The 17562-nt window shown below is 33.1% G+C and overlaps 1 protein-coding gene across 20 annotated transcripts in view; it reads right to left on the bottom strand.

Annotated features, from left to right (window-relative positions):
- Positions 1-12087, bottom strand: part of LOC111053579 (PDZ and LIM domain protein Zasp-like) — an 89856-nt gene extending 77769 nt beyond the window's left edge. For 13 of the 20 annotated variants that reach the window (XR_005572455.1, XR_005572456.1, XM_039437542.1 and 10 more), the window contains exon 1: positions 1769-1900. Coding sequence is in view for 7 of the 20 variants with exons in the window: in XM_039437557.1 (XP_039293491.1) it covers positions 11567-11629 (63 nt within the window). In the remaining 13 variants the exon portion in view is untranslated. Of the gene's footprint in view, positions 1-1768; positions 1901-11566 lie in introns of those variants that run through there. The other 7 variants (XM_039437550.1, XM_039437552.1, XM_039437556.1 and 4 more) reach the window with 4 other exon arrangements.
- Between the last annotated feature and the right edge of the window lie 5475 nt (positions 12088-17562).

Below are 17562 nucleotides of genomic sequence, written 5' to 3'. Positions count from 1 at the left end.
GATATTTTGTATTATGTTTGTTTGTGAAATAAAAATAAATAAAATGTGTTTGTTTTTGGTAGGAGTTCGCATATTGGTTCTAATATCTAACTATTTTGTTTTCTGTCAATCGAGATCAATGATTGATATACATGTATAGAATGATATGAATGCAGAATAAGGAACTTATAGAGCTCAATATTGCTCCAGTAGTATTTTTGAATTAAGGTATTCCGTATCTTAAGGTATTCCGGAACTTAATAGTTTAGATTGTCTTATCTTTCAATTCACTAATGAAGTAGATTCAATGTGAGACAGTATTATTTGTGTTTGAAGAAGGTATATCTATGAGAAATTAGAAGTATATGTTAAGAGTTTAAGTTTGGTCTAAGTTCAGTTAGGTTGTGAAGTTTAGTTTAAGTTCAGACTTCAATATAATGCTCTCACTTACTCCTAGCTCATATGACTCTGATACTTTCAACACCTTAAAAAACTTGTTTTCGATGAAGATGTATTGAATTGTGTTTAAAATGTATTCTTGATAACATTCCTTGATTACATTCCTACGTGCTTACATTCTTCATTATTTCATTGTATAACATGATACGGTATACATATTGAGTATAGCATAAGCAAACAATTGGTTTGTTATAGTTTAACCATAGAGAAGCAATATCATAAGTAGATATCCCATGGTATAGGGCGTTTATGTCGCAATGTTTACTGTTATCTCAAGCCGATAGTCCACGTAGTTCTTTCCCGTGAAGCTGTGTGACGCTGGTAGTCTCTCATATTGTGCCGTTCATACACTTTCACCTCAACAAATCATATAAAATCGGCTTGAGTTAACAGTGAAAGTTGCGACATAAAAGTCCTATACTATGGGACATCTAATTACGCTATTATTTCTCTATGGTTTAACATAGCAATTCAGTTCAATTCCATTAACCATTGATTTACTTGAATTTCTTGACCCTGCTTCTAGTAACACATTCAGGTAAAAACCTATCTTATAATATTGTTGACAGAAGAACTAAGCTATGAGGAGCATCAATTCCATACCTGAAACCTTCCCAAAACTTTGCTATAAACAGTGGAGACGTTTTAAATACTAAGCATGTCAGATCCCACTCCGATCTTAACCACCTATTCAACCGTACCCTCGAAATAAAACCCCTCGATCTCCATTCTGAACAAAATATATATATATCACGTAGCTCATAATATATTCATAGAAGTGAACTAAGCAACTAAACGTCACTTGATGCGGTAATTATTTGAAAAATATAGCCCTATTCTCAACATTTGACTCAATTGCAACCCAGTGCAAGATCATAGTAGACAGTGGCAACCCTCAAGATTGTTAAGGGCATAAAGCTTATTAGCTAACGAGACCTTATACAACCTCAGTAGCAACTAGGAACTCCACCATCTTTTATAAATAGAACAAAATCTAACTCTAGCATCTATTTTCAATCACACAATATTCATAATATTACACTGATATTACTGATACCTTATACCATCAACTGAATAATTTATATTAGTCACTAAGATAATCCAATAGTTTTCCCTATGCTTATAGCCTACTAACCAACAATTTGACCCCATTTCCAAATAAAACCCTAACCTACAATTTTGACACAGTAGCTGATAACAGAACACATTAACACCCCTAAGCACTGATAAAACAGACCCCGTACCGCCAGTAGATAGGAGAGTTAGGCACAGACAAGATTTTCGGAAATGTTCGTTTCACAATTAATTTTCACCCGCAAAGGTCACTTACGGTTGGTTTTTCTAGCCGCCGTACGGTTTGAATGAAAACTAGATTAAGAACAACCACACAGTTGAGACAGGAGCACTAACTGATAACAGAATACACCGAGCTTGGCGCTCACTGATTCTAAACAGAGACAAAAATAAAACGCTCGAATCTCTTCTTCTTTCTCTCTTTTATCACTCGTCTCTTTTTCAGTCTTTTCTACACCCTTTCTGTCTCGCTCTCTCACTTACGAGATCACTCTATTTTCAGTTATGCATCTCTTTCTCTTGTCTTATCATCCATCTGATTGGTATGCTTTATTCTCTTGGTTCCCCTTTTTAATTGATTTTTGGAGATTTTGTTTTCCAAACTTCCGTGTGGATGACATTTTGGAAGATTTTTCAGGATCGATATTAATTCTTTCATCATGTTTCCTTTTTGATCGAGGTTTGCTTTATTCTCATGGTTCTCCTTTTTGATTGATTTTTGGCGAGTCTGCTTTCCGAACTTCCGTGTCGATGAAATTTTGAAAAAAAATTAGAATCTATATTTCTTTCATTGGGTTTCCTTTTTTGATCGTGGGTTTTTGATTTTGAAATTTTCGTCTCAAAGGCGTTTTGGGAGATTCTCAGGGTTGATTTTTCAATTTTATTCATTTCAATACACATCTTAATAAATACAATTCATTAATTTATATTTTTATCTCTCCAGCTATTAGCTATTTGAGGGATTTTAAATCCACATGAATTTGATTGAGAATGATCGTTTTAGGGTCGTTTTCTCCAAAGTTGGCTCAACTATAAAACTTGTTTAATCAATGTATGGTCGCATTTATTGTAATGTGTTTTAATTGATTCAGTTGATGGTTTAAACTGGAATAAGTCTAGTTCAATTTTTTTTTTAAGAAAGCGACCCTAAATATTTTATTTAGCCAATTGGATGTAGAGAAGATTCTTTCGCGTTTTTCGATGTAATGTCTTGTGGTATCCAACTTACCAAATATAACGGAAAAATAATTAATCGATAAGGAATCTATTGCAATCTATTCAGCTCATCCAAAGTATAACAAAGTGTCTCAATATCTTCAAGGTTCTCGAATTTATAGTATATTAGTCCTATTAACTGATGAACAAATAATCCAAAATCAATCATCTAGTCAAATACAAATCACAAATTCAATGCTACTGTTATGAAGTTGAACTTCATATCATTAATATAACTTCATAACGTTAATATTAAATATAACGTTAATCAACTTGAGAAACAATCAGGTCTTTTCACGAAATTCCCGTTTCAATGCTATTGGTGACAGCCTATTTTAACGTTAATTGAAAGATCTACTATATCACACAGCGTCGACCAATCACAAGCGAGCTCACTTAGGCTCTCAGTAGAAGTACACGCCCACATCGAGCTCTCATTGGCTAACGGATTGACTCTAGAGACTCCATTTTGTTGAGCAATGTGAGTCTACTATTCAATTCAACTGATTCTAATCAATTGAATGTGGAATTCGTGAACAAAGCTACTACTTCAATCATCATGACCTTTATTATCTTTAAGCATTATTTCACTCAGATTTTATAGAATACTTGGATGAACTAAAACTGAGAAATATTTTGATGATATTTTAGGTTTCACAGTTGATATTATTGAGGAATCATTATTCAATATCGGGGGACCGAGCTTCGCTCTTGAGTGTAAAAGCATAGAAAATTTGTAACGAAAGATTGAATTTATAGTCTATATTTATTTATTCATTTTCTCAGTCGTACAATTATTTTTACAGTTATATGAGGAGGCACAACAGGCTGATGCCCAAAACTGTCCCTTTTCAATTATACTACAGTCCAAATCAAAATCTTGGTTAAGCGACTATCACTCATCAAAATAACAATATCTACTCACACTTCAAAAAACAAACACATCATCAATATTACAAATAGATATAGCCTAGCCTACTATGAATTCGATTTAGAATAATATACTATGTTTGCTACAATATTTGTTAATATACTATGTAGTATTCTACACTAACAGCATCTAGTTACTATTTTGGAATTTCTGAAGTAAATATGTTTTTCAAAAAAAAGATAAATTAACGAAAATAAGTTTTTCTTGCTGAATTATTATTCCTCTCGTGAGATCAGCTGAGGAATATCCCACACATGCACTCGCTCACTCACTTCCATTAAGGTATCGACAGACGACAAAATTTCCAGCTGTTTTTCCAAGGACGTATTTATCCTTTTAATGTCCTTCAGCGAGTTATCCAGGGTTGAGACCTAGTGCAATCGAATTTTCATACCATAAACCTACTTTGTTCCAAATTTCGTGAGAATCGTTAGAGCCGTTTTCGACATCCGGTCACATACAGATAGATGTATATATCACATAATGATGATATACATCAGTATTTATAAACATAAAAATATATAAACAGAAATTGCTCATTTAATAGTGTAGGATGTCCGTTTTAACAGCATTACTTCAACTAACTTCGTCATTCCATAGAGAAAAGATAGCGTTAGAAGATACCAATATTATTCGTCTATGGTCAAACATTCATGGTTTACACAAATGATTTTATAAATTTATTTTGTGTGTTCTAGAGAAGATTCCATCATATGAATACTTCAGATCAAGTACATTTAGTTCATTTTAGTTGGACAAACCTCAATGATTATAATTTAAAGCAACAAATTAATATTTAATATGGTCTTCTCTCTTCTGCTATTAATTTAAAGGAATATGTCATTTTGAAGAAAAGCTTGATCTAAAGATAGATTTAGTAATTGGTTACCGTACTATGGTGAAGTCCACGTTATAATGACAGTGGAGAAAGATAGGAGAAAAGCATTGCCTGATTCTCTGCTTTGTCACTGCCTTCTATAGAGGCTGATACCAGTATATTAGTTGTAATAATTAACTGTTCATTCTTTTCGAACAATATTCAATTATATTCTATTCGCCAAGGATGATAATTCAATAATTTCTATTCAATAAACAATTGTTATATATTTGAGATTGAATATTTTTCGAATTAATTACAATCTATTTTAAATTGTTGATAAACGATCTGGCAAAATTGATGAGCTAGTAAAAGATAGCGATCAACTTTGTTGAATGGTAGACAAGAATAGCAACAACAATGTTAATCAAATACTGGCATTATAACGTGGACCTCACTATAGAGCAATTTGCATGCAGAGAGTATGAATGAAATAATTACTTTCTATACTCTGATTACATGTATGTATGTATATCAATGACATAATGTGGAAGTAATATACTTTTTCCAAAATTTCAATACTAATTTTGAGTTTTTTTGGTTCATCATAACTTTTAATAAATTCCAATAAAATTCATAAAATACAATAATATTAGGTCAATTGCATCTTGTCTGGCTTCAAACTGGAATGCGATTACTGACGAAATGACTGATCTTGAGACTGAGTAATTGCAAACAAGTGTTTTGAGTTTTGAGAGTTGCGTCTTCAGAATTCAGGACAGGATTTGGGTCAGAGTGAGTTATTCTCTTGGACGGTACAGGCAGCTGTTGGATAATAATTTTGAATGCCCCAAGTAATTTTCGAGCAGGATTTGAAACAGAGCGGGTAGTTGAATGAGATAGATTCGTTTCCAATTTCCTCGGTCACATTGATCTAGTTCGATGTCATAGAGTTTGTTGAAGTCAAAACTACGCTTTATGATTGACATTATTTTAGATATTGATGCATTTTGGTGAGGAGATTCAACTAATCAATGAAAGATTAATTAAATTAAAGTTTTAAATGAGATTCAAATTTCTAATTGGAATTCAGAAATCAAATTTCCAATAATATTTAATGTGATTCAAATTTCCAATTGGAATTCAGCAATCGAATTTCCAATAATATTCATTTCATCTGCTTAAAAAGCAGTCGTTAGGTCATGTCAGAGGCCCTGAAATTGATCAGTTGCGACCTGGAAACTCTGACACCATACCTGAGCCAGCCAGGTCACATGATATTTTTATTATTATCTTCCTAAATCCTTATATATAGTATATATAAAATATACTGTATAAAAATAATGTATAAATATACATAAATATAATGTATACAAAATATACAGTATATTTTGACTCGGACTTATTCACGATAATTCTTAGTAATCTATCCCAGTTCATGAATGATTCTTATTTATGCCATATCTGACCTTTCTGATTCCTTAATACTTTCATTATATTAGAGAAGGGTGTAACTCTTTTTGGTCGTCAAATCTCTGACTATTATATCCTGTTTGTTGTCTCAAATTAATTTGAAATTTTTAGTTATCTTAAATTCCACGTTGAACTAACTATACACAACGACTCTTCGAAATCTTCAATTGAAATTCTTCGATTGAAAAATACATTATTCTTGATTGAAACTATTCTTCGATCGGAATCGCCTCACTCATAGTCAAGTCGAAATTCTTCGATTAAATTTCATCGGAATCGCCAGATCCATAGTCAAGTCGGAATTCTTCGATTAAATACATATACATATACATCAGTATATTCTTGATTGTAACCATTCATGGATAGTAAAGTCAAAAAAAAAAAAAAAATCATTAACTTCTAGAAAATTATTCTGAGAGTGGCTTCCAAAAGTTAGTAAGGTGATAAAATTAAGTATAAAGGTGCGTACAGATTTACGCGCCGCGAACATGAGCAATTCACTTTTAATCAGCTGATGCCAAGCTTTTTATATCTATATCTTATACCGTTTCTGTAAAAATACAGATAATAATAATAATAATATCGAGTGACCTGGCTGGCTCAGGTCTGGTGTCAGAGTTTTCAGGTCGCAACTGATCAATTTCAGGGTCTCTAACATGACTAACGACTGCTTTTTAGGCAGCCGGGACCGACGGATTTAACGTGTCCATCCGAAACACGGGAGTGGCCCGAGATAAATATCTTGCCCGGGCCGGGATTTGAACCCGGGCCTCTGAATCATAAAACCAGCATCTGATCCACTCGACTACGGCCACTCAAAATACAGATATAGTCAGCTGATTAAAAGTGAATTGCTCATGTTCGCGTATATCTGTAAGCACTTTAATGTCATTCATATTTCAATGACTGTTACATACAGATTTAGAAGTCTAGTAAAACGGAAACAGTAATTTGTGCACATTTTTCAAGCTCCATTTTACACCATTTTATTACATGAACATGATTTTGGCTTGTCTGGTTCGTCTGCATATAATAATAATCAGTTTATACTTGATAGAACAGCTCGTATGTAACGGAATAGGATATTTACAACATTGTGAACCAATATTTATGTCAGTTGTTTCCGTTTTGCAAGACATCTAAATTTCTATTAGAAATTTGAATGGGTACTCAGATTTATATTTGTATTTTTAAACTTGTAAACACTTATCAGCTAGTATCTCCATTGCAGTACGAATAAATAATAAATAAATTGAGCAGATAATGAGAGATTTTCATTGATTATATGTAACAGGCTCCAGAGTAGAAAACTTCACTTCTAGAAAATAATGAACACTATGTAAATAACATCATTGGCTAATTTCAAGCTTAAATCCAAATATCTTCGTGAGATCATACAAACCACTCACTCCCACTCTCTCTCTCGTTTTCAAATCTGCCACATCGCTCCCTAACTCTCCACTTCCCAATGCCAATTCCAAATTATTTCCTTTACTCTGTTTTCTATGTTAATCTCTCCCACTTTTCCCCACTCTCTCTCTCGCTCACTAGAAATTATCCCTTTTTTAATGATCTCTCTCTTTCAGTTTCACTCTCTCTCATTTTAATTCTCTCTCAACATCTCTCTCTCACTTACTCTCTCCCTCTCCACCTGTATCTCTCTTTATATATTTCACCGTCTCTCTGTCACCTACTTCTTTCTATCTACAGCAGTATTCATTTTTTGTTTATTTCTGAGTTTCTCAGTTTCTCACTTCCCCCTTGTTCCTTTCTTTCCTTCTCTTTTCTCTCTTTCCCTCTCTCTTCTTCACTCTCTCTCTTAAACTCTCTCCTATGTCTTGTGTCTTACTCTCTCTCTATTTCTCTTCCTGTTTCTTCTTCTTTCTCTTCTTCTCTCTTCCGCTTTTTCTTCTTCTCCCTTGTCCTTTCTCTTCCTCTTTCTTTCTCGCTCATCCAATCTGTCTCTCCATCTCTTTTCTTTCCCTTCCTCTCTCTTCTTCTACACTCCTCCTAAGTCTTGTGTCTTCCTCTCTCTTTATCTCACTTCCTATTATTCTCCTTAATTCTTTCTGGTTCTTCTTCTGTCTTTCTCTCTCTTCTTCTGTCTTCCTCTCTTTTTCTATCTCCCTCACTCTTCCACTCTTTCCCTCTCTCTTCCCTCCCTTTTTCTCACTCTAACTCTTCTCAATTTAATTCTCCCCACCACCATTTCTTCCCTTTCTCTATTTCTCTCCACTTTGTTGGCTTCCAAATTCCAAGCAACTAATTTGTATAAATCCTAATTACGCCCACATCTCTCAATCCCAACTCAAATAATTGGCCAGTCCCGTTTTGTGCTATAAGTTTGCTTGTCTGTTACAATTTGAGAAAGTTAAATTGTGCAACACTAATATTGTGATTTTGGCTTTGAAATTCATGTATGCAGTATGTTAGGAAACAACAGGCCTTTGTATTCCATAGTCTTTGAATTACAGTAGTTTATCTGGGAGTGTGATAAATTTCATTCATTCCACTATGAATAACTTTGGCTGCTGTTACTGTGAAAGTGATTGGAATAATAGAAAACCTTCGAGCTACTAGTAAGAGATGATCAAAACTGACTGAAAAAAATGTTTAAAAATCAAGAAATTCAAGAAAAACAAAAAACTTTTATCAAGTAATCAGCGTTTGAAAATCACTCAAACTAGAGTGTCATTGGAAAGCATAATAATTTATGAATTGTAACTCAGTGTGAAAATAATGAATAATTATTAATTATATAAAATAGGTGAAATAATTATTATGAGAAATAATGAGTCAATAATTTTTTATTTATGAAGCTCTAAAAAATTGTCTACTTTTTTCAATTAATTTAGTCACCTTAGCGTCTCAAGATCCAACATCCTAGAGTACTTAATAATGAATATCGATCAATATTTATAAAATCTAATTACAAATATAAACCATCTTTGTCATGAATCTCTAGGGACAATATTTCTCAAGAAAATCTCTAATTTTTGTGTAGTTGAGAAGTTGATGTTGTGGTAATTATTCATATTGAATGAAAAAGACTAAGAAATTATCAAAAACCACAGATTTATTGATACTTAGAAAAATCGGTTTCGGTTATTACACCATTGTCAATCTCTGATGAACTGAGATTAGTTTATCAGAGATTGACAATGGTATAATAACCGAAATCGGTCTTTCTAAGTATCAATAAATCTGTGGTTTTTGACAACTTCTTAGTCTTTTTCATTCAAAATCTGTTATCCCATTTTCACAAATTTTGAATCATCGGATAGCCTATATGAAAATCACGTAAAATAGTGTCATACGAAATTATAGAATACATCTTTATCAGACCATTAGTGTTTGAAAACTCCTTTAATGTAATACATAATATTTAATGAATGTTCTGTCAACTCTGTGTTGAATTAACTTTTTTGTATCCAGTTCACAAAAGTAAGCACATTCCCACAATCTAACTAGGAGTAATTAAAATAAAGAGACTAGTTATTATCTAACCACAAATTGATTAAAAATTGAGATGCCGGTTTCGGTAGTTACACCATTATATCAATCTCTAGTAAAATAAAACTGAAAATCAGTATTATTTATACTGAAAGCCGAGCACTGTGATAGGTGAAAGCCGTGACCTGTCAAGGTGAACGTCTGCTATTGGCCTGGACAAGCCCCTCCCCAACTAGCGGTTCAGACATAACAAGATGGCAAGCCAAACAATAAACATCGCTAAGAGAAGAATCAATATGAAAAATTATTATTATTAAACGAAAATCCAAATTAAATGCTGTAAGATGTACCCTGTTGTCAAAATTTGCAGTAGCAGAAGTCTTCGGGGTGTATTACAGCATTTAATTTGGATTTTCGTTTAATAATAATAATTAATTCATTAACATTTTAATGATTGCAATATCTCAGTAATTTCCATCTGTAATATGAAAAATTCAAGTTGATCAGTCTTGTAGATCTGACATGATGATGCGTCATTCGTGAATTTCCTATCCCGTACGTGTATAAATACCAATTCTTTCCTTTAGAGTACACGAGTACATAGTACATAGTCCATAGAGTACATGACGTGACACTTACGTTTTATTAAACTTCATTTCAACTCCATGATATATTTTGAATTTTAAATAATCAAATTGGTATCAAGAATGCTGAACCTCATTATATAAAATACATTAACCTCTTCTGAACATCTCTACCATAGAGAAACAATTGCGTAAGTAGATATCCTATGGTATAGGGCGTTTAGTCGCAACTTTACTGTTATCTCAAGCCGATTACTGTTGATTATCGTCGATTTTTACTGTTTTGTTGGGGTGAGAGTGTATGAACGGCACAATATGAGAGACTACCAGTGTCACACAGCTTCACGGGAAAGAATTACATGAACTATCGGCTTGAGATAACAGTAAAAGTTGCGACATAAACGCCCTATACCATGGGATATCTACTTATGCTATTGTTTCTCTATGGTATTGATGAACTCCATATCAAACTCATGATACATTTTAATTTCTAAGTAATCTAATTGGGAATAAACAGTTCTGTAGCTCATTAGATAAAATAAATGAACCCTTTAAAACAACGTGATAAACCCCTTATTTAAGTCACGTCAATGAAAATCCTTCATGTCGAAGAAAAATGAAAAACCTTGACCTCATTGGTCCCAGGTCAGAGGCCCGCCTTGAACTCTAATTTCCCTTTCACTCCACATACTCTCTCTCTCTCATCAATCAATCTCCCTACCGTTCTCTCTCCTCCCCTCTCCTCTTCCTCTATCTCTCTATCATTATTGTAAAGTGTAAATAAAAGTGATTTATCTATCTATCTTACACACACACTCTCTCTCAAGAACAAAATTACATGTAAAAAAAGAACTTCTACAGCATGAACATTTTCATAAATAATTAATTAATTGACCGAGTAAAGTGAGGTCTAAGATTCAAATCGACGGTTTGGCATTTCTCTTGATGTTTAAATGTTTATATGTTGGGCATTTACGGCGAAACGCGGTAATAGATTTTCATGAAATTTGACAGGTATGTTCCTTTTTTAATTGCGCGTCGACGTATATACAAGGTTTTTTGGAAATTTTGCATTTCAAGGATAATATAAAAGGAAAAAAAAGCCTCCTTAATAAAAATCAGACTATAGATAGATTCAACATAAATCAGCTGACAAGTGATTACACAGATGTGTGGAGAAGCGAGTCTATTGCTATATTTCCATAAGGTCTATAGTTTCAATCAGGTACTTGTGGATGAGAATACTGCGTGAGGTCTACTGTTCACAGAACTACTGGTTAATTAATATTAATGAATAACAAATAAATAAATAAATATGACACAGTCACCACATCATCAATATCAAAAACCCATCAGAAAAAAACATATAAATCTCAGTGAATGAACCTTTCTCACACAATTTTAAAACTCATCAAATCGACGAGATACCATTTATAATAATTACCATAATTGAAACATTTTGGGCATGAGCCTGTTGTGCCTTTCCTCATGTCAAGTATTTGTACACAGTATGATAAATAAATAAATATGAATGAAACTATGAATGTATTATTAAATTAATTTAACATAGATTGAACTCACCAAATCATCGACCTGATGTTCCCTTATGTAATTGGGTACTCTCCAGAAGGCCGGACGTTCCATATCTAATCTTTGAGGTTAGGTTAGCGTTTCGCAACCGATAAGACTCTATTCTTTACCGCACTGGCACTGTGAGCCAGAGAACAACACAGAGGGAATAGACCAGGCGAGGAGCGGGTCTTGATGACGGAGATTATACAAAGATAATTAAGCTGATAATATTTTTAGTAGTCTCGAACTGAGTGAGAGAGAGGATGAAAATAGAGAGAGAGAGACAAATGTACTAGATGTTGATGATGATATATGTATATAAACAGAGACACAAAGATATATAGTATATGGATACACACATATATATACACAGAGACACGAGGAGATATATGGATAGAGACACAGAGATATAAATTGTTCAAAAGCGAAACAATTCAAACACGCTATGAAGCGGAGTTGAATTTTGGCAGGGGTGCCGAGCTAGGTTTGCTCTACAGTAGACGAATATTAGAAGTCAAGCCGCTTCTGTTAGACTAGAAGTTGGCAGATTATAAGCGGAAAAAAAGAAGTACAGTTGATAGTAGAAGGAAGGGAGGATCTATATAAAATTCTCGGGTTTTGTTGTTTGCTGTTGCAGCTTTGGTGTTAGCTTAAAACTCGTGCTGGTCTGTTGTACTACTAATGGATGAGCTAAGTTTAGATTTAAGTATTCACTTGAAACTATCAGTATTCGGTGAAAGTGGCAACAATGCTTCCCATTCAATCAATGCCCACTGGCAGTGAATCTGCTCACTATAGCATAAAATGGGATCGTTAGTTTTTGAGCGTTATGGACGCCGGTTGTCCAGCGATCATTTAGGGCCGCGGTTTCCGAGCTCGAGATCTAGCCAAGTTCATCATAGATTCGATCAATTCTGTAGTATCTAGTTCGATTTTAATTCTGATCCCAATCAGAGAGATCAATTCCAACTTCACCCATGCCTAAAGACTGTTAGGGCCGGTTTCCGAGTTCGGGATTCAGCTAAGTTCTAGACTTTAAACAGCTGGAGTCAGAAAATTGGCTTTCCGAAACGGGACGTAGTCGCAGTCCACGTTTAAATTAAATTTCGAAAAACTAGAAAATTGAACACAAAATAAAATAGTGTAAAGTTTCAGCTATTTTGAATCATTTAGGAATGTTCCATTTCGTCAAGGAAAAACGTTTTCAATATTATAGAAATGAGAAAATAAAGATTATCATAAAAACTGCGACTACGCCCCGTTTTGGAATAGTTATTTGTGCAACTAGTGCGCAAAGTGACAGTTTGCTGCACCGAAAGAAACGTTTATGCCCGAGCCGTAGGCGAGGGCGGAATGGTTTCTTGAGTGCAGCAAACGAACTTTGCGCACGTATTTCACATTAAATTTTTCCTACAGTATCCATTGAATATGAGAAGTGGGTAATTATGGGTAAAATCCCTGAAATCCATCAAAGGTTTTCTGTGTAATTTTATTATTAATAGAAACCTTAATTTATTAAAATTGAATAATAATAACTTAATTATAATGATTAGTAATTCAATGAGAATTATGTGACTGCTTGAAGGGGGTTATGTATGTAAGCATTGAAATGACTATAATGAAGGACATAATGGCAAGGCAACGCTGTTCTCCACTGCCATTATAACGTGGGCCTCACTATGAGTGCAGTTACCAACTTAATTTTGATTTTGCTGCACTGGTGCTCCATCAACCTACTAACTATTTTGCGTTGTCATGCTGCAAATCTGGAGTACGCAAAGTACTCCACTAGTGCGCACTAGTGCGGAAAAGTGATTCTTTGCGGCCTGCAATCAGTGCAGAAATGGTCACTTTTCAAGGTATCTCTAGGAAAAACCAATTTTCTGAATCCAGCTGTTTAAAGTCTAGAACTTAGCTAAATCCCGAGCTCGGAAACCGGCCATAACAGTCTTTAGACATGGGTGAAGTTGGGATTGATCTTTCTGATTGGGTATAGTGAGGTCCACTTTATAATGGCAGTGAAGAAAGATAGCTGAACAGTGTTGCAGTTTCTCTGCCTTGCCACTGTTTTGTATAGAGAATAGCTGATACCGGTATATTTGTTTAAGATACATATGAGAGCACAAGGATGATATCCCATAATTGCTCTTTAACACATAATATAATAAAATATCATATATCTGATGTGATATTAACTGTTCATCCTGGTTTGAAATAATCAATTATATCTTATTCGTTAATTTTAGTATTATGAACTGCCAAAGCAAGTTTTGAAGATCTTTTAAGATCTTTGAAGATCTATTTTATTCGTCAAGAGAATATTTTTTAATGATTGAATAATAAATTTTCATAACTCAGATAAAATATTTTGTTAGTTGAATTTCTAGATTGTTGAAAAGTTATCAGGAACGTTAAGGAGCTGGAAAAAGATAGCGCTATCTGCTTTGTTGAATGATAGACAAGGATAGCAACACAAGGATTAGAGTTAATCAAATTCTGCCATTATAACGTGTACGTCACTATAGTTGTTTTTGTATTACGTTCGATTTGGAAGAGAGGAGGGGAAAAGGCGAGTGAAAGGGTTGAGGAAAGGAGTAGGAAGGGGGTGTGAGAGGAAAATTCTTGGGAAATATTGCTTTCGAGTGAGATTGGATTCGATTTTGTTATTTGACATTAACAAACAAGTGGAGAGAGGAACAAGTGAGAGAGAGATTGGTTGTTTGATTATATGCCTTTATAACTAAATACAAAAAACATGTTACCTATGTGTATATATTTGTACTTATGACGACTGCGATATACAGACATTTCTTGTTATTGTAGAAAATAAAGAATTTGAAATTTGAATTATTAGAACTGAGTTGGGACTCCTTTCTGCCACATAACCCAGAGAGAGAAAGAGAGAGTGATTGAGCTTTGAGAATGGGTTTGAATTTGAACTCTGAATTAAAATTGAACTGGATAGTGAAGAATTAATCGATCGATTTCTGAATTCAATATTCTTTATTGATTCATACAAAGTGCATCATAAAATTATAGGGAGAGAAAAAATAAGGCAACCTTGTGATATTCCTCTCCCAAATTTAGATAAGGTTACACATAGTCCGAAATAGGTTGAGTCTTGTAGTTGTTCACTTCACAAAATTTTCAGTCCTCAATTATTTTCACAGAGTAGATTTTTGAATTTAGATTCTTCAATACCATTCATTCTACTATATATCAACCGTACAGATATTGAGGTGGATAGGAGAATAGAATAAGTTAGCAAATCAAAAGTTTGGGTATAGGAATCATATATTTAATTAAAATGACAAACATTGAAATTTAGTTTTAGGAACTCTAAAAAAGTCAATTACAATAATTCAATCAGATACACTTAACGATACATAACTAGCTAAAATAGACGTTTTACACTTAAAACAATATGAATGAACAGTAAGCAATTCGAATACTGTATTCAAAAATATGAAGATAATGCTACAAAATTGTATTTAAAAATATTAGGAATATAAAAACATAATAACCTATCTAAACTACGATATTCATGTTAGTACAATTTATTTATTTTGAATGTCTTTCAAATTGAGGGATCAACTAGACTACTATATTTTACTGAATTGTATCTTATTACCTGTATTGTATCTATTGTCTATGAATAAATGAAAATGAAATGGCTGAAATGTATAATATTATGAATAATATTGATTTATCTAAAAGATATACCAATCCATTATAGTGCATTTATTCTACAGAAGAATTTTCTTGTCTAGTTCCAATTTCAGGAAAACACTCGATTGATCTGAAAATATCTCAAATTTGTATGAACTTCATTTCCTAAAAAACACGTAATCATTTTTCTATACCTAGTTCGAATCATAGAGGATGAGCTCGATTCATCTGAAAGTAATTTGTAATACGGTATCAACTTATTTTTCTTGTAGAAAAATACTTTTAGAAAATACTTGCCAGGTTGTATCTTAAGACAATCTTATTAATTTTATACTATATTGCTTGTTCCATTAATATTCCTGTTATTCAATTCCATTCCAGATTCAAGTTTAATTCCATTTCATAAGTTCTATATTGCTAGATTCCATTTTATAAAGGTTTGCCTGTCAAAGCCCAATTATGAAAATCCTGGTTCATCTGAAGGTATTTCTTATGTTTTATCTCAATCTTCTTGGAAAATAATATAATAAGTTGCGTAGCTCTGATATCAGATGAATATCATTCTAAAAGTATTCAAAATTGTTCATAAACTTCCTTCACGTCTAGTAAAATAGCGTGATATCCTGATCTCATGGAAACATTGATTCATCTAAAAATCATTTCAAATTCAATATCGAGTCAATTCTTAATATGGAAAAATATTATTTTGCCTAAGTTTTATGTCAGGGCTCAACCTCGATTTATCTAAGAATATTTCAAAAATCTGTTTCAACCGATACTATTTCGTTTACTAGATCGTTTCGACGATCTTGTCAGTTTCAATACATAGTCTAGTCTAACCTTGAATTATTTAAAATTATTTCCTACATCGTAATCAACCTAAGTTTCTAGAAAAATAATTGAATACCTAGCCTAGTTCTAATCTTCTACCTTATTGATCAATATTAATTATTCTCTAATATGTTATCAACCTGAGATTTGAGAGTATTGAGTCCCTTGCTCTAACCTCAGGAAGTAGCATCTTAAAGCTGCGTTTACACAATAGTTATTAACAAAATATTTATTTCTCCGTCCTTATAGATTCTATTAGATTGAACCTAACTTATACACATGATGAACATATGTGTTTGTCAAAATCCGTCCAATCTAATAGAATCTATAAGGACGGAAAAATTAACATTTTGTTAATAACTTTGGTGTAAACGCAGCTTCAACCATAAAAATGTTGAACTTAATATCCTAGTAAAATAGATAGATACTTGAAATAGATAAATAAACTTGTAAATAACCTATAAATTGTAATAATTTTCATCTTGAAACACTCAAAGAAGTCAACTTAATCTGCTAGTAGAATTATCCTAATTTTATATAACATCTATATATCTGAAAACATTTTCTAATCCATTATAAACATGAATGTCCAGTGTGAAACATATTACCTAGTACCATAAAACAATGAATTATGTCATCTCTACTAGTGCTAATAAATATTTGGAGTTGCAAGTTATGCACTCTCAGAGTTTTCATTGGTGTTGGTCAACTTTCACTTCCTTCATCTGTGTATAATTATTGGATTTTTTGATCAAGAGTTTTTGCTCTATTTTTATTTTTTCTTGTCTTCTTAGTTTTTGAATCGCGTGTCTGTGGAACGAGAGACTCGTAGTAAATGAGAGTTTGTTTGGAAAAATAACTTTTTCTCGTTTTTTTCCGAAGCGAGAGGAAGCTCGCTTCCAATCGAAAAATCCTGTAGTATTCGGCCCCCAAAATCAAAACTCCGGCCCCAAAAATTACAGGCGTACCAAGAGAAAAAGTGCGGTTGGATACGTATCTTGCATCTGGATTCCACCTTTCAACCAATCTCTCGTTTACTACGAGTCTCTCGTTCCAGACACGTGATTCAAAAACTAAGAAGACAAGAAAAAATAAAAATCGAACAAAAACTCTGGATCAAAATATCCAATTGTGCACAGATAAAGGAAGTGAAAGTTTAACAACACCACGAAAATACCTAGTACTAATTTTAGGGAAAAACGTTGATTAATTTAGGAATATTTCAAAAGTCTTCAGCTTCTATTAAAATATGAAAGGACCTGTACTTTGCCTAGCTCTTATCTCAAGGAATGATATCAATTTATTCAGAAGAATTTACTTCATTGTTACAGCCTAGATTCTAGAAAAGTCCCCTATTTCTACTCTTACGAAACTACCTTAATTGATCAAAAAATGATTCTCTAATATGTTATCAACCTGAGATTCAAGAGAAGAATTGAGTTTCCAGCTCTAATCTCAGGAAGTAACATCAAAGCTTTCCAATGTGCTGAGTTTAATATCCTATT

Source organism: Nilaparvata lugens, chromosome 11 (assembly GCF_014356525.2).
Source record: "Nilaparvata lugens isolate BPH chromosome 11, ASM1435652v1, whole genome shotgun sequence".
NCBI lineage: Eukaryota > Metazoa > Arthropoda > Insecta > Hemiptera > Delphacidae > Nilaparvata > Nilaparvata lugens.
This window is presented reverse-complemented; position numbering and strand designations above follow the sequence as displayed.